Raw genomic sequence first — 24,328 nt, forward strand, 5'->3', positions numbered from 1 at the left:
TAATTAATTTTTTAAAATTTAAAAGTTCAAAAATTATAAAAGTTATTTTTAAAATTTAAAATTATTAAAAATTATAAATTTTTTAATTTTAAAAAATAATTAAATGTTGACATGTCATCTACATGGTAATCAATGTGTATGCCATGTCAACAAAGTTGATAAACGTCAATTTTTTCCATCCATTTTGAGTGATTTAACAAAAATGCAAATTCAAAAGTCGAAAGAGATGCAAAAATAAATTAAAAGCTAAAATGATCTTTTGTAAAGCTGAAAGGCCACAGAAGTAATTATGCCTTCTTTGTTTATTTATAAAATAAGAAAAAAAATAAAACACCCTCATAATAATAGACCTGTTCATGGGTCGGGCACCCGACTTAACCCAAAGGCCCGTCCAAAAAGTGGAAGGATTTGGGTAAAAAGATATGCCCGAAAAATTAGTTGGGTAAAAAAATAAAGCCCGTTTAAAAAAACGATCTAAGCCTTGAGTAAGGCATTTTTTACCTAAGCCCGACCCAACCCGAATTCACGAAAGGACAAAAAAAATCTATTTTATTTCTATTTTAATGCTATTTTCTTGTTACTTTCTCCCTATTTTGTTATTATTTTATTGTTTTGTTTGAATATTGTATAACACTTGTTTTATTATTAATTTTGTTATTATTTTAAAAGCATTTGCTTATTAAATTGCATCTATTGTAGTAATTTATTTTCAATTTGTTGAGAAATATTTATTTTAATGTTTTTAATATTTTGATGTATTATATATATTTATAAATTATATAAAAAGGTTTAATATGAGCAAGTTAGGCTGAGCTTAGATTTTAACATTTTTATTTAGGCTAAAGTTTGATAAATTTTAAGCCTATTTTTTTGGACTAGGCCTAATATCTTGGTTGGGCCAACCCATAAACACCTCTACATAGTAATATAATTTATTTAAAACATTTTAATAATTTCATTGACTAAGTTGATATCGAATTGACTTATGACACCAAGTTAATGATACAACTTAAAAAATAGTATAGATATACTAATTTATAATTAGTTTTCTATTAAATGAAATTATTAATAAAAAAAGTTACGTCAGATAACAAAAAATTGAGAGCAGGAGCAATTCGAAGCTGGGTAAAACGGATCTTTTAACAACTAGAGAAATGATAACATTATTGAATTAATCAATAACACAGACAAAAACTTCCTAAGGTAAGTAATGAATAAATAAATTAATTAATATACATTTGCACTAGAACATAGTGTGTTGCGCTGTGGAACATTAGTGGAGTTATATTTTCATAGGTTGACTGATGTCATGATCTTCCTAGGGCAACATTACAATATAGGAATATAATAAATGGTTTTAAAAATACTACAGCTATTTACAATCAGCCTAGCTAAGGGGTTGGTTCATCTATCATTAACTTTGGTCAAGAAAACTCAACAGAAAGCCACTCACAATTCGGCGAGCTACAGGGTTAGGGATACTTCGACACAATCTTCCATCAATATATGCCAGTATTCCTGAAAGCACAAATTTGGCTATTCCCCATTTCCATATGAACCTTACCTTCTGCACTTCTCCCGTGTCTGCAGGGACAATCTCTTTCGCTTCATCTTTCTCTGCTTCTTTCTTCGATTTGATGATTGCGATATATTTATCTGCTTGACTTCTTAATTTACGGATTGCAAAACTTACAAACAGGTGCTCACACAATGTTATGATGGTTGGTCCTATTCTCCATTCCTGGAGTAACAAATTATCCTCCATTAATAGAATGTGAGACTCTAACTAGTGTGGCAATAAACATCAGTGTTCAGCACAGTCCATTTACAATTACAGAATGCACACATGCATGTTCCCCTTTCTCGGTATCCTTTTTTCCCTCTCAGAGATCTCTATACTGTATTTCCAGTTTCCAAAGAGATGCAGAAATCAAAAAGGCCCACTTAAAAAAACAAAGCAGAGAGAGACAGAGACCAATATAAATGGGAAAACACAAACACATATGTTATCATTATACAAATCAATCTTGCACTTACTGGATACTAGAAAACGCAGTGGAAAGGATCAGAAATGGCAACTTGGATTGTTCAAGAACCCTCCAAAGCACAAAAATTTAATAAAGTGGCAGATTAAATTGATGGATAAACTTACACTTTCTCCTTGAACATTGCGAAAAGGGTGGGAAGCTGTTGAAGGATCTCCTTTCAATAATGCTTTGCTTATAAGAAACCCCTTCACACTATCCATGATCTCATTTATGAGGGAACTGTTAGGAGGTAGATTTTTGAGGAAAACCTAAATATAGAATAAATCAAATAAGAGCATGTTTGAAACTCATCCGTCAAGTCGGTAAGGCAAAGCAAGATTCTGAAAATGAAGGTGGATTGGGAAGCCAAAATTTGTCCTCAAAAGCAAGGTACTTGGATGAACACTTTGTTAGAAGTGATAATATAATTATGAAAGACCCACATAAATTAGATGTCCCCTTTCGCTGCTATCTAAATCTCAAATAAATAAATAAATTTTGTTGCAGTACTGATATTTCTATTTTCTCACTTTAATCAGTTACCTGGTCATCAATTACTCTCACTCGAAGATATTCTTGCCTGTACATTGAGTCTAACATAGCTTGTAGGTATCCTTCAATGTACAACTGCAGAAGTTGAAACCTCATCAGTGACCATTAAAGCAAAAGTAAAACAAATACATTAATAACTCCAGAAAAAATCAGCATCCATTGAGCAGTGAGGCAAAGCAATAACAATCTGAATTCCTACAGAAGTAATCACATAAAGATGCTGCTAAATATCACATGTAATAAAACACTAGTTTTCAAGTGTGTTTTTCAGGTGTATCTGACACAACTAGGTATCTATATCCTCAGCATTATTGGTCAATACTGCTTTCATTACTGTAAAAGGAGACTTGAACAGAACACTATGATAAGAGTACAAAAAACTGAGATTGTTACCTCATCAACCCCAGGACTCCTATCAAGCTTGATTTTTCTGTCTGGCCCACTCCCCATCAAGGCTGTACCCAGGACCGAAGGCTCCATAGCCAATTTTAATATTCCTTGGTGAAATCCACTCACCTTTAGAATAAACAGTCGACTGTCACTTTCAACAGTTATCCATGGTAATACTTAGAAAATAAGCTAGAAAACTTTGCAAATATATGCAAAATGACACATTGACTGGTACCATCCCATTGAAACCACTTGCTTCTGCCCCCTTCAAAACAGAGTCAGATATTTCGGTAACAGCAGCAAAAATTACATTAGAGCCTGCTGTTTTTAGCTGCAGAGTTGGCACAGAAATAACATAGGTAAGTGCAAAGAAAGTAGAAAGAAAATCACATTCCTTATTGAAGGTTCATAGAACTTACTGTTTTACCCAGATCACCAAAGTAGCGTTTTGTTCCCGAGAAACCTTTACCATCAATACATCTACTGATGAATTTGAAGGTACCTGTGCAAAATGAACAAAGCAGAAATAAAATATCTCAACTTACAAACAGCCATAATCAATTATGATAAAATAAATATATCTGAAACTAGAACCTGAACTTAATCACAGAATATGCAGTCCACACATAATCAGTGCCTTGAAAAGTAAAGTCCCAGAACTAAACAATGAATCTTTTATATTTCTCATAACTCTTATAATGCAAAATAAAAAAATAAAAAAAAGGGAACTCCCAACTCCAGTTTCATTAATGTAGCATATGCACCTAAAATCTAGTGATGATGACGCTCTCATATATGCCCAAACAAATCATGCATGCAGAATAGGTAAAACAAATATCATAGATGCCAATATTAATTCCAAGGTAAACCCATACAGGAAAGGAAGACTTGAGTGAAAAAACCATATAGAAACCATACCCCATTTGAAACCAGGAAGATTCATCAAGCCTTGAGAAGGATCAAAAAAGATATCGAGGGAAGACGAAGCTAAGTCATCAAATATCGACGCAAAAGCTGGGGGCAGTAGTTGGCTACCTTTAGCAATAGAAATGGACCTCATGGCATACCTGGTTAATTATATCATTCTGAAAGTGAGGATACCATAGTTGCAAAACAAGCAAAACATAAATGAAGACCTTACCATGAATAATGTTGTGCACATCTTATTAACAATTCACGAATTGTTACTAGAGCATGAGTAACTGAGACACCATTTAGCTCCACAGCCACCTTTTTTATAGGAGGAACCTATAGAAGCAAAAGAAAAGTTTATAAGAAAAAGGAAAATGACCCTACTCAAGATGACACCAAAGAACGCATGTTTCACTATATAAGAACAACTAAAATCAAGCAAGCATATATTAAGAGAGAGCACAGAACACAACTCTCACCTTTACCACACTATGTAGCAATGTTCTCAGAGCTTCCTGGGCTGAATTATAACTAGAATAGGATTCCCCAGGAACAAAAGTTGCAATAATCTGTAGGTAGAAGATATATTAAAACTAATGTGGCGGTTAAGACAGTCATCAAGAAGAAATAAAGCAAAAAAATAGTACCTTTATTGGGTGGATCTCAAAATTGTCAAAATAAAACTGCTGACTCGGAGAATTTGAGTCACTCAGAGATGTTCTCCAAAATGAGACGATTTTCATCAAAGTATCCTCATCAATATTCAAATCAATTGGCTGCATAAGAAAAAGCAACAAACTTTGAGCTGCTGTACTCTGTTCAGGAAAGTAAATAGTACCTTCAAATTTAAGCTATTTTTCACAGTTCTCAACACCCATAGTTTCTAAAAGAAAACAGAAACAAAAGGAACAAATGCTACAATGGTTCAGGATAGATCCCAGAAAGATAGATACAGACTGCCTCAATATACCTGCAGAATAACAGATGAATATTTAACTTGTTTAACATCAGAGCCTGCTGAAAGTAGGACAAATATGATTTTGAGTATGCTATCATTTGCGTCACTGTCATCTAACCGATGTCTACGTAGCATTGATGCAACAGGAGCTCCCATCCACTTGACATCAACCGTCAATGACTAGAATGATGGTTAAATCAAGGAGCTATTAGTACTCACAACACTAAAAGTATATTAATTTAAACTCTTACCACATTTTAAGGTATCAAACACATGGAAATATTTTACCTGTACAGCAATCTGGTTATATTTCTGTTGGTCCGTGAACAAAGAATCCAGACTAATGTTATGAAGCCTTGCAACAGCAAATGGTGTATAACAAAGTGTTCCACTCTGGTTTAAATCCTTGACAATATTATAACATCAAACAAAGACAATTAGTTGAACAGACCAATATCATCACGATGCACTTTACCAAACCTATGATAAATATAAAATGCAATCAAATAATCAAAGTCTGATTTCTACTTTTCATGCTGTCCAATTTTACTTTTTGGGATTTTCACTTTAGCAAAATCGAAATCTTTTAGCAATTTAGTCAATCCAAGGTCTATTCTATATGTGTTTCCAAAAGTCCCTTTTAAGTGTAACACAGTTTTTATGCCTTAAGTAGTTAGTTCACAAGTCAACAAGGCTTCATGATTGAGCACCTAAGACCAAAGTAGAAGAATATTCAGTCATTAAGGCCCGGAAGAGAATTGTCTAGTTTGGCACAATTAGATCTAAGCAGATAAACATGGCACCTGCAAACCAGAGTGATATTGCCCTTTGCTAGTTTTCTGAGTTCAGACTATGAAGGAATGAAATTATCACACAAAGAGAGAGGGAGGAGAGACCTCTTTTGCCTTCTCAAGCAATTGGATAGCGAACTGGGAAACTCTCATCCGAATCTTAGCACATGAGTGAAAAGTTTTGTCTTGCTTATGACTATCTGAAAACTCACAAATCCGCAAAACGCGTATGGGACCATCTGCATATACTTCATATCCCACCCTTACCGCATTCATGCCCTGATGCTCACCAAATCTACTTCTCTTACCCTTGGATTTTTTGTCAAAAAGTATATGAGATGCTAACCTTTCTTGTGTAAGTTTATAAAAGGGCTTCCATGTCCGCACTTTGTCTAAGTTGATTTCTCGCGGCAGATTCATATCTACAAGGAAAATCAGCATAGCCATAATTTCATAAGCATTTTTCTCAACATTTTAGCTATGGACCACTAATGTGTATATTCATGTAACAGCCCTTAACGACTAAATATGCTTTGTCTAAGTATCTGCTTATTGATCTAATTGTATATTAGTGTAACAGTAAAAGCATAGTAGAATTCTACAGAAAACCGTAGAAGAATATATTTTCTAGCAGCATCCCTGTCTAATCCTCCACCTAAATTTTCTATGGTACATGAACACTTCTATTCCAACTAAAGACAGATGAGAAAATATATAATTCAAACACTATCTTAGGTTTGACACATCAAAAATTATGCTCACTGAAGTCAAATGAACTCATTATCAGAACAAACTTAAGGCTCACAACAGAGTGAGATCCAAAATAGAATTCTCAATTATAAAATGCAAGAAAAAATCAATATACTTGGACGTACAAGTTCTTCATGAATCCCTTTTACTTGTTCTATTATGAAAATCAAATTCCAGCAAACACATTGCAAAGCAATTACACAATAAAGAATAAACCTACAGAAACTTATCAATACTAGCTGTAGCAGCGACCTTAAAATGTATGTTAATGATATGAACAAGGCATTTGCATTCAGCAGGTTTAATTGTTTTCCACGAAAGTAGAAACTGATTTACCAAGGCATTTTATGCTAATATATATAAAAAAGAACCTACATCTCTCTTCCGAAAAGCAGCCAAGAAAGCCCTAATGGTGAAAAGGCAACTAGCAAGATTAGTTCATATCAAATGCAAAGTATAATACCCATACTCCTTTTTCTCTAACAGTCCTGCTAAAACTGGATGATGGTTAACAGAAACCAGGAAACCATTACGGGCCTATCTCCATGGAAATCTCCAAAAACTAATTGAGGATTGCCAATCGTCGTGAAATGTCAGTAGAAATCAGTTACAGGTCATTTTCCTGCATCTTCCTACTTAAAGTTTTAGGGGAGAGTTCATAAAAAAATCCATAGGGCCCTAGTGCAGTTAGAGGATTCATTTGGTTAAAGGTGGGAACGGTGCAATGAAACAGCTTAAGATGGAAGTTAACATTAATTCACACATCTGTTGAAATAAAGTTTCTCTCACTTTCAAGAAACTGCTGATCTCAGTGAAATATACTTATGCATTCCAGGAAACTTTTATCAAAGTGTTTGGTTTATAAATCATATAATACAATGTCAGAAATTCAAATGTCTAATCAGATTAACAAAGCAACCGTCACATTCAATGCATCGTTCAAGTGGTGTTTTCCACTGATTTTGAGTTGCTCTACCTTCTAACTTTAAGCTGGCTAGATCAAGTGGCATACAGTTTTGCAACCATCTTGATGAGAACCCGAAGACCAAACTTAAAGTAAATAAAAGATATTGCCTGGCATATTCACTCAAATAAAGAGAGAGCAGAAGTTAATAGAAAAGGATATGTGTGCACCCATTGTGAATACTCCATGTTCTAGGAAATTATAAAACTCAAACGTGTAAGAAGAAACAGCACAAATGATAGATCCAAACATGTTGCATAAGGAGTTTGACTGTGCCATTCTCCAAAGTTCAAATGTTAGTTATGTTGATTACATCATAATTACTATAAAAATACATGCAAGTTTGGAATAATGAGGGGCAAAGTAATTACCATTTAGTATAACAATCAGTTTACGAGGAAGTGTAACATCATCCCAGGTATAATCAACAAAGCATTCCGATCCAAGAAACTCTGACTCTGATGAATTCTGGGAAATTTCCAATAATAATTATCAGTAACAAATTAATACATATGGAATGCCTTAATTGAGCATCAATTAATTAGACAGAATAAGTAACATGGACTCAAAGCACAACCTTCTGATAGTAAGTGAGGGATGCACCATGCAGATAATTCTCAATCCGATATGGTAGCTTGCTGCTTGGTGGTTTTTGGAAGCGCACTACAATTGTAGAACCTTCTTCGACTACATGAACTTCTGCAAATTCTGCAATCTTTTTGTCCTCTGCTGTCAACTGACTAGAATGCTTTCTAAATTTTAGGAAAAAACGTCCTAATGAAGTGATGCATAATGGTCCTGACCAGTCCAACTGAGACTCATTCAACCGAAACTGAATATATATTAAAGAACTATCAAAATCATTTCTATGCTTTTTGATGATATTCTCAAATAAACTGTATTCCGTCCTCTTGCCAATTTCTTTCTGCAGCAATAGTGCTGCACTCTGTCTACTGTTGATGGAAATCATGCCAGCTGTGTCAACCTTCACATCCAAACACCGAAAAGGGGAAGAACAAAGAAAGTAAGAACTTGAAATGCATAAAAGAAAACTGCATCCTACATTGGTGGGTACAGACCTCCAAATTACACTGACGAACAATAATATTTTCCTCTGACTCATTCAGCACAACGTGCCTTGGAGCAATTGTTATTGTTTGTGAAGGAACAACACTATTCAAGGAAGGCGCAATAGATACCCCAAACTTTGCAATATATTTCACTCCAGATCTTTCCGCTATCTCCAGACTTACTTCTGTAGGGCCTGATAGAGTATCCAAATCAATTTGTGGTTCAGATGCAGGATTTTCGAATAACCTGAGATGCATCTTACAGGATCTGGCGACAGGAGTGCACAAAAAAGTTATAATCAATGAATAAACCAAAATATCAAATACGCTCTGATCATAAAGGTAGATAACGAACTTTAAATGCTAATATAACAGTTCCAAAAAATTTGGCTTACCGCAAAAACCATGACCCTGTTGACTTTGGGGGTAAAAATAAACCTAATTCAGGACGAATGCCCTCCATTTCATTTCTGCAGATGTTCATGAATTACGGCCATGAAGTATATAAGAAAGCATAACCCAGCACTTTAAGAATTTACAGAGATAGAAACTACCTAAACGGAGGCTTCTGACCAGAAGCAAAGAAGAACATAGAGAAATCGGTATCATTCTTCAGGATATATGGTGTATAAACAGTAGCCTGTAACAGACAAATAGTTCAGCTAATACACATGCTCTGGAACTTGTTAAGCATCCATCCAAAAATCAATCGGTAATAAGAGGAGGGGCCCAACATTAAAACCACAGGGAACCTAATATCTAACAGATGTGAGATTACACCACTTAACACTCCCCTCACGTGTAGCTCACAGGGCCTACATGTGGCCAGCCTTACCAGGGGTCAGGTTGGAAAAACAACATAACAAAACCTTGGTTCTCATACATGTTAAGCATCCAACCTAAAACCAATTGATAATAAGTGGAGGTACCCAGCTTTAATATAAGACCATAGGAAACCTAATATCTAGCAGATGTGGGATAACACTTAATAGAACTTCTACAGCAAACAAAACTAAACATGATTAAAAAAAAAAAGAGGAAAAAATGAAAACTCATTATACGTGTGCACCTCAGAAAATATATCATCAAGAAAAATTTAGAATATATCACATTTGCAAACAACCTCTAATATGCCTTTGTATCCACGGGATAATCTTAAGGATGCAAAGTATTTTCCACCACAGAAATCCAGGTCAATGTCCAAGCAACGAACACCAGTCTTATGCTTCAGTAATTTCTTGACCCATTCTCCACTATTTACTGGTTTAGATGTTGAACTAAAAGCAGTTAATGAAACCAAAAAGTACATTATAGCAGGATTAGCATAAAAATCAACAGTTGATCTGCAAGGTAGAGTTGCCTCCTTCCCAATGTTGTCATGGCCAGTAGGGGTACATGAATCTGCAACAAGATGGAAGTTAAAAGAGTAAAAATAACATACATTATTGTTCAAAAAACTCGCAGGTCATACTTGTCTCAGTCAAAAGCACGTGTATTTCTGAGTGCAGAAGATTGGAAACTCGCACAGTGGGGAGAATACAAATTTCTTTCTGCTCTTGTAGTGAAATTGGTGCATTTCTATTTTCAAGCCCATCCTTGGACTTATCAGGTTTCATGATAGGAACTTCTCTTCCAATGCTTTGAATTAAAAAGTGCATGTTAGAAACATGTCCAGCTGCAGATTTGACTGTACAGTAGGCCGTGCTAAAGGAACATTTCACTGATCCAACAGATAAAGCCTTTCGTACTTCATAGCTTAATTTATCAAAAATTCCAGAAAGGCGAATTGCCTTTCCACCTTTAATCTCATCTGACCACTCGACTGAAAGTGAAGTATCAGATTGTATCAAGTCATTTGACATTTCAGGTCTAAAAGAAAATAAGAAGTTACCTGCATGTTGTCACCAACCACATAAAGCTCATAAGATTTTGAAATGATTTCAGAGAATCACATGGAAAAAAGCAGAGTATTCCTTCACTCCTCACCCCCCCCAGCCAAAAAAAAAAAAAACTCTTTTCTCTTTCTTCCCTCCTTTGTCCCAAAGCACTCAAAATATCGTCTTCACTATACTTAGCAAATAAACAATGGCAGTAGGTAGAGAAAAAATTAAAAATTCTCCGCTAATGACGTCATCTACATAAAAGTTAACATAATCAGGAGGAAACAGAAAATATAGAATAAAGACAACTCCATTTAGAGTTCTACAGTCATAAGTTTTTTTCTGGTTGAGCACCCTCCCTCCCTCCCTTCCCCTTCTTCCCCCAATTAATAAGGCAATTTCAGAGGAAAACAAAAGATCTTCGCTAATGACACTGTCATCTGCATAAAAATTAACTTAATCAGAGGAAAACATGAAATCTAGAATACATACAACTCCAGTTAGTGTTTTGCAGTCATAAGTTTATTCTGGCTGAGCACCGCCCCCCCTTTTTTTCCCCAATTGATAAGGCAAATTCAGTAAGTCACAGTTTTGAGTTTGATCTGAAGGCTAGCTACACTGACATATAATTCAAAACATCTAGAATACAGACAACTACATCTTTTAATGTGTCTATGTGTATGTGTATGTGCATGTGCATGTGGGTTTATAATAAGCTTAAGATATATAATTATGAAAATACTCTCTAAAAAGTGATCTAATTTATCTAATTTATGAGGGAAGCTAACTACATGGAAAAGAAAACAGTCTATTGTAGCCAGAAGAAGTGCAGAAGATGAAATTAGAGCAATGCCACAGACAACTCCAACTAGTGTTTTACAGTCATAAGTTTATTCTGGTTGAGCACCCCCCTCTTTTTTTCCCCAATTGATAAGGCAAATTCAGTAAGTCACAGTTTTGAATTTGATCTGAAGGCTAGCTATCCTGACATATAGTTCAAAATATCTATAATACAGACAACTAGATCTTTTTATGTGTCTATGTGTATGTGTATGTGTATGTGCATGTGCCTGTGCATTTATAATAAGCTTAAGATATATAATTATGAAAATACTCTATTAAAAGTGGTCTAATTTATCTAATTTACGAGGGAAACTGACTACATGGCAAAGAAAGAAGCAGTGTATTGTAGCCAGAAGTAGTGCAGAAGATGAAATTAGAGCAATGTCACATTGCATTTGTGAGGGAATCTAATTAGAAAGGATGTTGAAAGAATTAAAGATCTCTCCAAGAAATTCCATGAAACATTTTTGTGATAACAAAGCAGTTTATAAGCATTGCGAAAAGTCCCATTCAACATGATCAAACTAAATACATGGAGATTGATTGCCACTTCATCAAGGAGAAGACAGAGGAAGGACTTCTTAGGCTAGTCTACACATACACATGTCAGCAGACTGCACATTCTTACAAAGGCATTACCTCAAAACATTTCAAGAACTTGAAGTCGAACCTAGACATGATAGATATTCCAGCCCAGCTTAAGGGGAGTGTGGAATTCAAGGCATGGAAAAGAATAAATATTTTTTCTCCGAAAGTTTCTCTTTCTCAACAGAAACAAAGAGAACATCAATCAAGCAGGTTCTTTTAGTGCCTATCACCTTACAAAAAAGCATGCCTATGCCCAGCAAGTGTGCACCAAATCAAATGTGCCTAACCCAAAAGGATTTGCTGCGCTTTTGCTCTTGAGCTAAGGTGCAAGGTCTAGGTGCACCTAAGAACACCTAGACAACAAGGTGATATCCCAAAAGAAATCCCTTATGTGTCAGAATAGTTAAAACTGAAGGGCTAGTCAAATGGAGAGAATAAATTAACTTAAGGCCAGGGAAGGGGCAGCATGGCATTAGAATGCAACACAGATTAGACATTTACTAGTTTAAAACTATGTCCAAATAATTATGTTTAATTCATTCAAAGCTTCAACCAAACTGATGACACATAACCCCAAATGCATGTGCAAGAAAAAGGACATCTGTTCTTGAACAACTTTGGTAGACACATGACCAACCAAAGCCCAACCCCTCCAAGGTCATAATACATATTGTAAGAGCCTAACAAGGATACTGATAGAAAAGATGAGGATGTTCAATCACACCAAGCAAAGGAAAAATAAAGGATAGTAAAAAGGTAGATTTTAAACAGCAACATTCGCAACACATACCAACATTTAACGACATCAATGCTTTCCTAAATCCTCCAGACAAATGTATAGCATCAAATGAAGCCATGGAATCATCAAATGTATCACCAGCCTTTAAGGACATAGACGCAAACTCATCCTCCATTCTTTCAGGTCGTCTAATCCGTAGCTCAATAGACAATTTAGTTTCATTCTGTATTCTGATTAATGGAGAAACTACTATCGACAAACCATCCTACAAACAATAATCAATGTCAAGAAAGATCAAGCAAAGAACAATATAATGCAAGCACATATATACATGTTTGCGTATATGTAACAAGGAGAACACTAATCTTAGCAATACCTCTTGTTTCCTTGAAATGTCAACCACAATGAACGGACCAGGGTAAGATTTTGAATCTGTCCAAAGATGGTAGTAGACAAGAAACAAAGATAAAAGTCCAGTTAAGATCTATATAGAAGGCAAATGAATTTAATTCTTGAATCATCTTTGCTAGCAAGCAGGACATTCTCAAAGAACCAGCTAAAATTTAGAAATGAAAGACCACTAATTCAAACCTCAAAATAAACACTTCCACCTACCACAAACTATTTCCACATACCAGCCTTGTAAAACTTGACTCAGTCTCCATCTTAGAGATGCATCTGCTTAATTGAATTTTGCTTCAATTTTTTACTAATTGCAAGTTACAACCTCATAGAAACCAAGAAGCTCCATTTAATTTCACGTTTTTAAACCCCCCCCCCCCCCCAAACAAAAAAAAAAAAAGAAACCAAGAAGGAAAACAAAATCTGCCTCACAAACTTTCTTTTTCCAAAATAAAACGACAGAGAACTTTTTTCTCTCATATATACCATATTATATGCTGTCATTAATTCAAAGTTAGATGAATATTACATTGATATGCATAGTTGAATAGAAAACTATATTGGTAACACACACTGCATAAGTATCCATTGCATAAATCTGTAAAATTTCATGCATAGTAGCACACATGAATTTAGCTGTAATACCCCAGACAGTTTTATTCAGAAATGTAAGATATAACCAGAGAATCAGAGATTATGAATTCCTTTCTTCTTTTTCCTATTTCTTCTCCTAGAAAAACTGAGATTTAACTGATCACCTCAAACAAGGTTACGATTGGGTCAACAGTTAGATGGATCCATATCCAGAGCAAATTTAGGTTAAAGATAGCATGTTCCATTCTATTTAGTGGGTACTAAGATGCTACTTCTAGAGTCTTCTGACTCATCACAGAGAAAAAGAAACCACCTCTGTAAAACTCTTCAAAGAAGTTGCATGGTGAAGGTAGCAGATTCACATACCTTGAAGTGATAATATGCGTGTTCTCCAAGAAAGTACTTGAGCTCCTAGAAGAGAAAGATGAACTGGTGAAGTTGTAAATAAACCAGGAACAGAAAGCTGGATTGAAACAACCGGTTCTGTTTCTGGAGGTTGACTTTCAAAAGCTGAGAGCCTGACAAACATGCATAGAGCAAGATCAACTAATGAATAAAGAACGCTAACCTCAAACACCCAAAAGAATAAAATATGCATAAATTAAATGAAAAGGCACACGTGCATTACAAATAAATATATAAGTTCTGTATGGAAAAACTCATAACAAAGGTTAATAGTACCAACAAAAAATTAAGTCATACAAGAAAAGAACTACCAATTTAAAACAAAGCAGGAATCTAATTTTCAGCAAAAAGACCTGTAAGCAAGAAGAAGTATGGCTAGTGCAGTACAAGGATACCTTAGAAAAATGGAAGGAGACTGTTTCCTGCCCACCGTCACACTTTGGTTACCAGAGAAGCGACAAAGAAGGTTCAAACCTGTCTGGTTTTCTACCTGCCATAATAGAAATGATTATAATTAAGAAAAAGATTCAGTGGTAGAACAATCTTGGATGGATGGCAGGAGGGAGAATGAATTGGTGGGTTGATGTAACCATTTACCCCAACCAGTCTTTGCTTGAATTTAATTAATGAAAACTATTTGATATTATGAATCTAGTAATGCAAGAAATGGTGATCGCAGAAATTCCATCCAGTATCAATTTTTGATATAGCTTGATATACTCTTCCATCAGATACAAGATTGAATTGAGAGAAGACGTATCAATCCCCAAATGATTTTTCTACCAGTTAAGCTGCTTAAAGAAGAGAGAGAACTAAACAAGAATGGCAACCTGACCTTGCAGCAGTTGGCCAGAATCATCGAGCTTCTCAGGGAAAAAGGACCAGCCAAATTTAATTTTCCGACCACAAAAAGAAGAATGTCCAAGGAAAGCTCAGTTAGAGATATCTCCAACTGCCAAAAAGCCAGAGCATTGTTGTTGAGCATGTCATTAAAAGTAAGAGGAATAATCAAAGAAATATTAAATAGAATATAAAACTCCAGACCTCTTTCGTTCTACAATAGACATGGACAGGCACACCATGTTGATTTTGGGGACTAGAACGATAGAAAGTACATATTTCAACAGGGTGAAGAAAATCTCTCCTGCAACAAACAGAAGGTAGGAAATGACTGAACACATTTAAATGGAAGATTAATTTCAGGGAAAGAAAAATGCTATAAAAATTAACTATTCCCTTTAAGTTATGAGAAAAACACTCACCAGAAGTTTGCCTGAGCATCAAAATGTTGAAGCAAAGCCTTTGAGGTGCTTATAACTCTGATTTTAGTGGAAAGAATTTGTAAAGTTATTTGAGTATCAAAGATGCAAGCATGAAGGAGAGGAAACCTGTCATTTGCATCTGAAAGTTCATGGAAGATGGTTAAAGAAACTTTGTCAATACTAATACCAATGCAAGGCAGATTTCCTCTCTGCCCGTAGCTTCTCTTTCCATCTTCATGTGCTCCAAGATTTATCTCAGTTTCAGCAACATCTTGTGCAACAGACATATCACTTAACACTTTGAACTTGAGTGGATTTCCAGGCTTTTTGACAAACACTGGAACCCTATCATTGAAAGCAACAGCACAGTCATTCTTCTTGTTCACCAGGTAAAAAGTGTTTCTAAGCACACAATTGTAAGGCTCCCAGTCAATGTCACCATCATAAGTTGGTTGATAAAAAAGAACTCTCCAAAGTGACCAAGCATTATCAGAGGTGCTGGAGAGCTCAACAAAACCTGACCCTGGTTTAGAATTTAATCGCAATGGCTGTCCTGAGTTGTCCTTAGCATGCAGTGATATTAAGGAGAACCACAAAACTGACGACTTCCATTTCCTTTGTTTGTGGTACTTGACCTGTACATATTGTCGCAGTTGCATATATAATCAATCATAAATGCTTTAGAAAGACTTGACATTAACAATTAATAAATCTACCCAAGGGGGGAATGGTCCATGAAAGTTATGCTATTGCCTTAATTAATCATAAGGGATAATCCTTCTCAACATGTGCTAATAACAGTAACCAAATAAGAAATAGCTGATAATAACTATTTACATATTTCAACAAAATATCTGACAATAACAGGGATAACAAATAAGGGGAGAAGACACAAATATTTAGTAATTAACAAATTGAAATGGCAGAACATCTGGCATAAAAGCATTATTAAGAAAATAAGAAAAATTGAGATCTTAACCTTTTAAAGCTAAACATTTAGTTGCACAGAACCCTTAATTGTGCATCAGCATGCATAAAGATATGTCTTTTCATATAAAATACAAGCAAACAAAATGTTATTTTAAGAAGCTGGCATGAACACAGCCAGTTTATGGAAAATGTAGTATTATACCCTGAAAAGAGCCCTTTCTCCAACAAAAGAATAGTGAACAGAACCTCCTATAGCATACTTATTTTCTCCACCTTCAACTGTGAAGTAAAGATGCTGATGTACATCTTGAATAGCAACAATGGCCCCTGGGCATATAATGAGTAATAATTAGTACAAGATAAACAAAATTTGCAAGCAACAGACATAAGACAGTCAGAAAATAAAATACCATTAGGGATCCTCGCCTCAAAATCATTGTCATCTGGTGTGTTATAAGACCAGTTCCTTTGCACAGATTGACCAGTTGAGCCTTTGAGAGATAACCCAGAGAAGGATGAGACCATGGATAGAATCATCTGATTTGCAAAGAAGGTTAGATCCAGCAACATGAATCTTAGCAGTTTCAGTCAGAAACAAGGTAGGAGTAGGCTATACTGATGCCATCTGACAAAGACATCAGGTGCATGAAAGTTTATGGTAGAAAGAGGAAAAGCTAAGAATTTCTTACCTCTAGTTCAGACAACGAAAATTTCATATCAAAACCTGAAACAGAACCACTGCCAACCCAAACCTGTATTGGGTCCAAAGGTATAACTTTGCCCTTCTCAACTGATAAAGAAGCAGTTAAATGTTTCAAGATATATACTTGATGACGCAAGCAAAATGCCCCCTCAGAAACAGAAGCTCTAGGGTAACTGTCATCAATCCGAAAACTGCCATCACGCTGAAATGCTACAGCAGATTCTCCAGATAAACGCTGAGAAGGTAAATTTGACTGGGCAGAAGAGAAATTAAGAACTTGGATTTCATCTTCTCCACTTTGTCGAATGTCTTGAGAAAAGACTGATAACCGGGAAAGCTTAAGCATAAACTTCTGTTGCATATTATCCAAATCAAGGTTCAGAATAAGATCAAGCTCCAATACAAATTCCCGAATATGACCTGCGTAAGCAGACTAACTATTGAAAGAAATATTGATGGTCAAAACATCCAACTAAAGAAGGGATTTACTTACATGATTCACTTTCAACAACAAGAGCAAGAGAAAACTGAGAGACATCAAAATTAAAAGCTTCAGGCAGTTCCCATTTGACTTGCTGAGATGTAAGTAGCATCTCTTGGGCATGTCCACCAACAAAATGATCATGTGCAGGTCGTGGCATGCTCCTCGCAGTCGATTTCACAATAGACAATGCATTTTTAATGTGATGTAGGTAGGAAGCAGAGCACTGGATAAACATTGCCAAAGCTTCTGTTTCAAGGCAAAGAAAACCATCCTGCCCATCATGTGTTATTCGTCATAACATGATTGAACCAAATAAAATTTTCAAAGGCATAAATTATGTCAAACGTAGGGTGTCCAAATCATGCACTATCCCCTATATTTAACTATTCCAAAATCATAGAGCAAAAGATGGTTCCAAATATATTGCATGAGCAAGTGAAAACATAAAAGAAACATTAATTTTCTATAAAATTTGCACCTGGATCCCCCATGCAATTGCCTGGGATTTTGCCCCAACATGAAGAGATGACCGAAGCTTATTTACTTTTTGTGCACCAATCAGAATATTTTTCACTGAACACCTTGTCACAAAAACTTCAGCCACTTCCATTTTCATGAATATCCAATGGCTTGAGGCAGGCACTGAGACATTTGAAGTAAATCCCAACTTTTTAAGAAAATCAGGAGACTGTACACTTGGCTGCAGCTCACTGCTAAAAGATGTATCTTCCGCCATATTCGATGTACTAGCCTCAGAAGTAGAAACATCTAGCATCTCATTCACACTAGCTGAAGTGGAATTCTGAGGCATACTCAATAATAAAGTAAATATGCAATGAGATAGAAATATCTCATATAAGCAATTGTGTGAACAAAGAAGGAACGCTCTAAATGCAGAGCGATTAAACCTTTTTTTTATGTACTCCTGGTATCTGACGATCACAGATTGAATTCCTGATAAATCAATGAGTAATTCCAATTTCATTTCTTCATATAATATGTCAAAACACATTTGAGGGAGTGAAATCCAAATACCACAATCAGATAAGTTATCCGCAGCTGAATTTGTGCTACTAGCGGCACCAAAAACCATCTTAGAACCCCTTGCTTTATTCCTGATCCTAGAACCACAGAGAAAGATATCCATCGACTTGAGTTTAATGATGCCATTAATTAAAAACGTGTTATTACACATCAAAGGTGTCGCTATTGAAAGCTCTTCATCCTCGGTAGCCCCAGAAACTCTATAGTGTCTCAACATTTGGAAGGATTCGTTAGCAGGTGAACCAAAGTTGTTACAAATATGTGATAAATCAGACAACAAACCAGTTAGAGCCTGGAAAAGGGAACATTTAACTGTCATTAATTTGTATAAGTTAAGAAAGCATGTAAACGAAACAAAGGAATAATAAAGTATTCAACTTGAATATTAAGGAAAAGAAACAAGGATAATAGACAGATGCAACTAAAAACTACTTCAAGTGCATCTAACGAGTTGTTAAGACTTAAGATAAGTAATGCTCCAAAAATTATAATTGCAGTAGTAATAATTATCTTGTATTTTCCATTAAAAACAGCAAAACTATCACAATCACAAAAGAAATTAATTCATGTCTAAAAATAATAGGAGGGTAAAAGCCAATCAGACAACAAAGGTTGAAAAGAATCACCTGAAAGCAAGCACACAACTCATCCATAAATAATAACAGCGCAAATCCCATGGCCAGCCCATAAAAAGCAGTTGAAAAAGCAATAGAGCTTGTGCTAAACGAATGAGCACACTGCCTGAGACAGATACATGATACTTAGTCATCAAAAAGTTTTATACTAAGGACCGTGATTGATAATACAATTGAAAATTGCATAGCATAAAAATAACTGAATTGATGGTGTAAGAGAGGGATAAGAGAAGGGAATCAAGATAAATGATTCACAAATATTTTAGGGAGAGTGAGGGTGTGACAGAAAGATGGGCAGAAACAAATTATTGGCCAAGGAGATGCCATGTCAGTTAAGAATCATAAGGCTTTCAAGAGATGTGTATTGCTCGACACAATCCATATACTTTTAAAGGAAGCATATTATGCTAACTTCTCACAAATAAAAAATTTAGCACAAAATTCACAATTAAGGGAAACGAACAAAAAAAATCAATAGTGTTCATACCTAGATGCACCTCAGCATATACAACGTTATTCCAGTAATTAAATTTTTTATGGGAAATAAAATCAATAGAATAAACATCATTGAATCATTTGCTTTAAAAGTTGAATAGGCCAACAGTACCCTATGATATTCATAAAAAAAAGTTCATGAGACCAGCAAAATATGAATAATTATAAAGGCCGCGGAGTCAGCTGAAAATTCACTCCGTGCATAATACTTTAGGTGAAAGTAACTTCAAAATGTACATAATATTTTATTAACATCAAACAATTAACAAATGTAATTGCATGATCAATTAAAACCAAATCATAATTATAGTCAACAAACGAAATCAAGTATTTTCCACCAACCAAATATTGAAGTTTGCTTAGGTTGAGTAACCAGCAGCCAAACAAACAGGCCTTCAAGTTGAATTCGATATGAAAAGACATTGGTGAATTTAAGGAAGCAGCCATAAATTTTCAATACTTATATAAGATAATGCAAGGCTAAAATCCCTACCTGAAGGATGAAAATCGAAATGTTATGGGATCCAATACAAATATTTGGTTTTTGTGTCTGTCTACAGTGTCCTCCAAGTAAGCCAGCAAACCATTGAGTTTCAGACAGAAATGAAGTGAATTTGCATCCTTAGATGTATACTTATTATTTTCCAGTTTCGGCATATCAAGTATCTTAGGCTCCTGCAGCCTGAGGCACTCAGGATATTCATCATCCTGCTCTGTGAAGGCATGTATAGGTGCCAAATCAGACTTTGAACTTGGCCAAACAACAACTTCAATATCATGGATATCAAATCCAAGGTGAAAATCATCCTCATTAACTACATGGTTGTTCACACCTTCATTTGCATTCCTTGGTCCGGTCTTCCTCGATGAGAGTTGGATGCAAGGACCAGCTATAAGCACTCCTATTTGAATGCATTTCCCAGGAAGCATTCTCATAAAGAACTTCTTTATTTTACTAGAATAGCACTCATATTTATTTTCCCAACTATCCTCTGGCTGGTGCACAGTAGTATTTTGAGGAGGATATGGAAGATCCCTGGCATTCTCATTTCCTCGAGTCCAGTGTAGAGCATGTTGTATCTGCCTAAGAAGCATGACAACTGATATCACTGATAAATATTGCAATGCTATGTTGATCTTTCCCACTGTCAGATTGCATTTCCAAAGCCCAGAACCTAGCTTTTTCAAATCTGGATGTCTCAAAAAGCTTTTCATCTCAAAAAGAAGCTGTGGACTTCGAGGACACTTGATTTCACTTTCTTCAAACTGCTCGCAATCTCTTATCCAATCCAAGCACATTTTTCCTATAAAATTTTCTAGACATGGGTCACACCCACCTTCAGCATGATTGATGGTATTGGATTTATTGCTTTCTGAGAAGAGAAAGATTTTTGCGGGCTCACCATGCAGAATAACTTTCAAATTCTTAACTCTCTCATTTTCTTCTCCAACAGAACTGATGAAATACTTCACTTTTACTTTTCCACAGGAAAAAGATAATGTCTGTTTAAAGATGTCTTTTGTGTACATGAGTAAAAACACTTTAATAGAGAGACGGAATAAAAAACCATCTGAATATGAGATCCCAATACGTGATTTCACTTTTTCATTAACAGGCTCGACTGCACTCATTGAAGAAAGGGTAATGTAAATTTTCCCAAGACTTAAAATGAAGCGGAAGCGTGAATAAGAATTCTCAGAAACATTTCCCAAGTGTCTGGCAAACATTTCATCTTGCTTTGCATATCTCCTCCAAAAGAGAAGGTGCTCTAATGGCTGTATTTTTTGCATAACTTTCTGAACAAAGGTTTTGAAATGAGCACTAACAGAGGGTTCTGAGTAATTTTCAGGCTGTTCACCACTTGACAAAGCCTTATATCGAGCTATTTTCCGAGCCTGTGCAATAGCTTCTGCAGGTAGCTCTTTCTCAATGTCAAAAATCACCTCCCAATAGTGCTTAGCAGATTTCAAAATTACCTTGTCTCTTAGCATCTTAATATCAGGTCTTTCCAATAAGTGATTAGGGGAATATTGAATCAGCGACAATAAATACTCATAGTGATTCACATAATGCATCCACAAACTAGTAAGGCTAACTAGCTTGTACCATGATAATTTGGGAGATGAAATTACATGGCCTATTTTAATTGCTGCTATTCTCCATAGATACCGGCCATTCCTTACTCGCTTGAATTCTTTTGAAGGCACTTTACTAACTTCCATGAAAACAGGAAAATCAACCGGAGAAAATGAGAAACTTAATTCTGAAGCACGAAGATTGAACTCAACAAGTTCAAGATCATTTAACTTGATGCAAGTAACCAGTGCAGTGGAGGAACAAACATGGTTAATTTGATTGCTTTTCTTATATCCTATCTTAAAGGAACTACCACTTACAACCAAAGATCCCTCCTTCAGAGGTAGAAAGAGAACATTAACAAGACCCTTGCAAAGGCATCCATGAACAAAATGTAGAGATTCTGCATTAAGCTTCTCTAAATCCAACAGGTATACAAAGGAATCGTCTAAAGTGGGAAATTGTACTTGCAAATTAATAACAAGTATCTGTAGACGGCAATGTTGGAGAATGAGATTCAAAAAAGAAGACTGAAACCGATTTCTCCCACAAGTAGTAGCCAAGATTGCTTCCAAAATATCATGCAGAGCACTACCCTGGTAAGGAAGAAAGCCTAAGTTACTTTGGCCAAGATTAACACATCAAGTAGTAAGAAAAGAATCCTTAACTACAACGAGATAACTGATTTAATAATTTACCATCCAACTCAAACACTATGAAGCAAAAAGATGTTAAACTATTAGTTTAAAAGTAATTATGCAATGAGCAACAAGTTTAACAGTGTAAAATTGAAATAAGGGTTTTTGCTAACAAGTGCCCTTAGGGCACTCATTAAGGTTAGTTAATATACTATCTATAGTAATTATATTATATTAAATGCAGTAGTTGACATCTTTATTCTTGTTAATGCATGGCTGAAAATGTTATGATATATAGTAACCTTGAAGAGTAACCTCAGAACATCAGTCAGCAAAATCCTGGAAGTAAAGGCATCTCTATCACGATTCAAGGAGTTAATTTTAACATAAACTCAGTACTAAAAAAAGAATGAATAATGCTACTTACTCCGCCACTCTTGTCCCAACTATAACAGTTAACAACCCCGGATGGAACATACAGTTAGGCATTACCAATTCCGTTGATGAGTTTAGTCATTCATAGCAAAAACAGCAGAGCTTTACTGCTTCTTATTGTCACTAAGGTGCAACATAGAAAGATGGTTTCGTACTAGACAATAAAAATTTAAACAAAATAATGCCAAAAATGGGGGGAGGGGAACCTCGGGATCTATCAGGGATAAATCCTTCTTCAAACTCTCTAACGCTGCATTACTCGAATTTCGCACTTTTGCAGTACCTTCCTCTTCCATTTCCCTTTAAAAAAACACGACACAATTATTTTTTTTTTCATATTAACGAACAAAAGGTGCAAAGTTGTGACGTTGCTTACTCAAGCGACATAGTAACCTTGACTCCACGAGCTTCGAAAACGAAGGCAGAATCTGACCAATTTGAGAATCGAACAACGAACTCCTCGATAACGAATTCTTTGAAAAAGAACCGCGAAGATGATGAACCGTCTATAATCAGGCGGTTGAGAGTAGACGTATCAAGGCGTATGTTTTTGGCGACGGCGGTGGAATTTATGAACCCTAACTGGAGGTCTAGCTCGAGATCTTGTTCCAGCCATGGACGAAGCAAAGATGATAGTATCCGTTTAATGAAGTTATTGAAGAACATTTCCTTGAGGATTTCGGTTACTTGAAGCGGGTTAAGTTGATCAATGTTTCTTCTATTGGACAAATAAGAGGATTTTCGCGAGAAACGAACGGAAAATTCATTTTATGATGAGAGGAGAGAGCAAGAAAGTTCGATTATATCACCAGATTGAACAAACATGCGCACTCAGCATTTGTCTCCATCTGCAAATTAAATTTTAGGCGTTATCCTTTTCTTGTGTTTTGACGTTTTCCAACGAGAAGGTGAGCAAATCCCACGGATTTATGGTATTTAATATCAAATATATATTCAATAAAGTTATATTTTAAAAGATTTAATATAATTTTGAAATTAAAATAATAATTGATAACTAAGATTCATTAAAAATTTAAGAGTATCTGAAAGTCTTTTTAGTTGAATTTAATTTAGTAAGAAATATGTTTGTTTTTATTAGAATTACTATTTGTTATGTTGATAGTGTATTTTTATTCTAAAATAACTTTAATAAATTATATATATATATATATATATATATATATATATATCTTTTCTTTAAATTTTTTAATATTTTACTATAACTTTATAACACACTTATTAACCTTATGTTTTTATTTATAGAGTTTAAAATTGCATTTACAGTACACAAATATTTTTCCTTTTATTATGTTTTAAAACCTTTGTTTCCTAAAAACTTGTAATTTTACATAGTTTTAAATGAAATATTTATTTCGATTTATCAATTTATGGTAGTATTATACATAATTAATTTATATTATATGTAATATTATACCTCTAGCAATTAATTAAAGAATATTTATAAACAGTATTATGATATAATATTATGTATATAATCCATTAATAAAGTATTTATAATGTTGTATACATGGAAAACAATTATGTAATAAGTTTATTAAAACTTGATATGAAAATTATATATGACTCTCTTGAAATAGTGAAGATGCAGAATGAATGTAATGAAATTTTGGATTTAAATCCCATCATATATATTTTAGATTTTATATGGGGAGGATGAAATAATCCTTAAAATATTATTTATTGTTTTGTTAAAATGATAGTCTTTTAGAATACAAAAGAGAGTAACAGCAACCATGAGG

At 34.9% G+C, this 24,328-nt stretch overlaps 1 protein-coding gene across 2 annotated transcripts; it reads right to left on the reverse strand.

Moving 5' to 3' along the window:
* Positions 1-1,195: 1,195 nt before the first annotated feature.
* LOC108486090 (uncharacterized) lies at positions 1,196-23,506 on the reverse strand. Of its 2 annotated transcripts, XM_017789910.2 has the most exons (36): positions 22,945-23,506; positions 22,775-22,868; positions 19,912-22,091; positions 18,915-19,029; positions 17,723-18,580; positions 17,254-17,515; positions 16,747-17,180; positions 16,468-16,594; positions 16,260-16,384; positions 15,128-15,762; positions 14,910-15,009; positions 14,701-14,817; positions 14,261-14,355; positions 13,827-13,978; positions 12,841-12,896; positions 12,516-12,729; positions 9,886-10,305; positions 9,538-9,815; positions 8,969-9,054; positions 8,810-8,884; positions 8,424-8,682; positions 7,922-8,329; positions 7,716-7,812; positions 5,736-6,052; positions 5,128-5,244; positions 4,852-5,019; positions 4,529-4,657; positions 4,361-4,450; positions 4,111-4,217; positions 3,888-4,036; positions 3,389-3,471; positions 3,205-3,300; positions 2,973-3,095; positions 2,571-2,654; positions 2,153-2,296; positions 1,196-1,741 (listed from the first exon to the last, which is right to left on the reverse strand). In XM_017789910.2, the coding sequence occupies exons 1-36, from the start codon at positions 23,232-23,234 to the stop codon at positions 1,415-1,417; spliced, it is 9,411 nt and encodes a 3,136-aa protein (XP_017645399.1). In that variant the 5' UTR covers positions 23,235-23,506; the 3' UTR covers positions 1,196-1,414. The 2 variants fall into 2 exon arrangements, with proteins under 2 accessions (XP_017645399.1, XP_052877062.1); XM_053021102.1 differs by lacking the exons at positions 19,912-22,091; positions 22,945-23,506.
* Between the last annotated feature and the right edge of the window lie 822 nt (positions 23,507-24,328).

This window comes from Gossypium arboreum, chromosome 11 (genome assembly GCF_025698485.1).
Source record: "Gossypium arboreum isolate Shixiya-1 chromosome 11, ASM2569848v2, whole genome shotgun sequence".
Lineage (NCBI taxonomy): Eukaryota > Viridiplantae > Streptophyta > Magnoliopsida > Malvales > Malvaceae > Gossypium > Gossypium arboreum.

Coding starts and splice junctions, on each gene's coding strand:
- LOC108486090 (XM_017789910.2), bottom strand. CDS start 23,234: ATGTTCTTCAATAACTTCATTAAACGGATACTATCATCTTTGCTTCGT. Junction 12,897..13,826: donor ACGCATATTATCACTTCAAG/GTATGTGAATCT, acceptor ATCTTTGGACAG/ATTCAAAATCTTACCCTGGT. Junction 4,451..4,528: donor TTGAGATCCACCCAATAAAG/GTACTATTTTTT, acceptor TTCTACCTACAG/ATTATTGCAACTTTTGTTCC.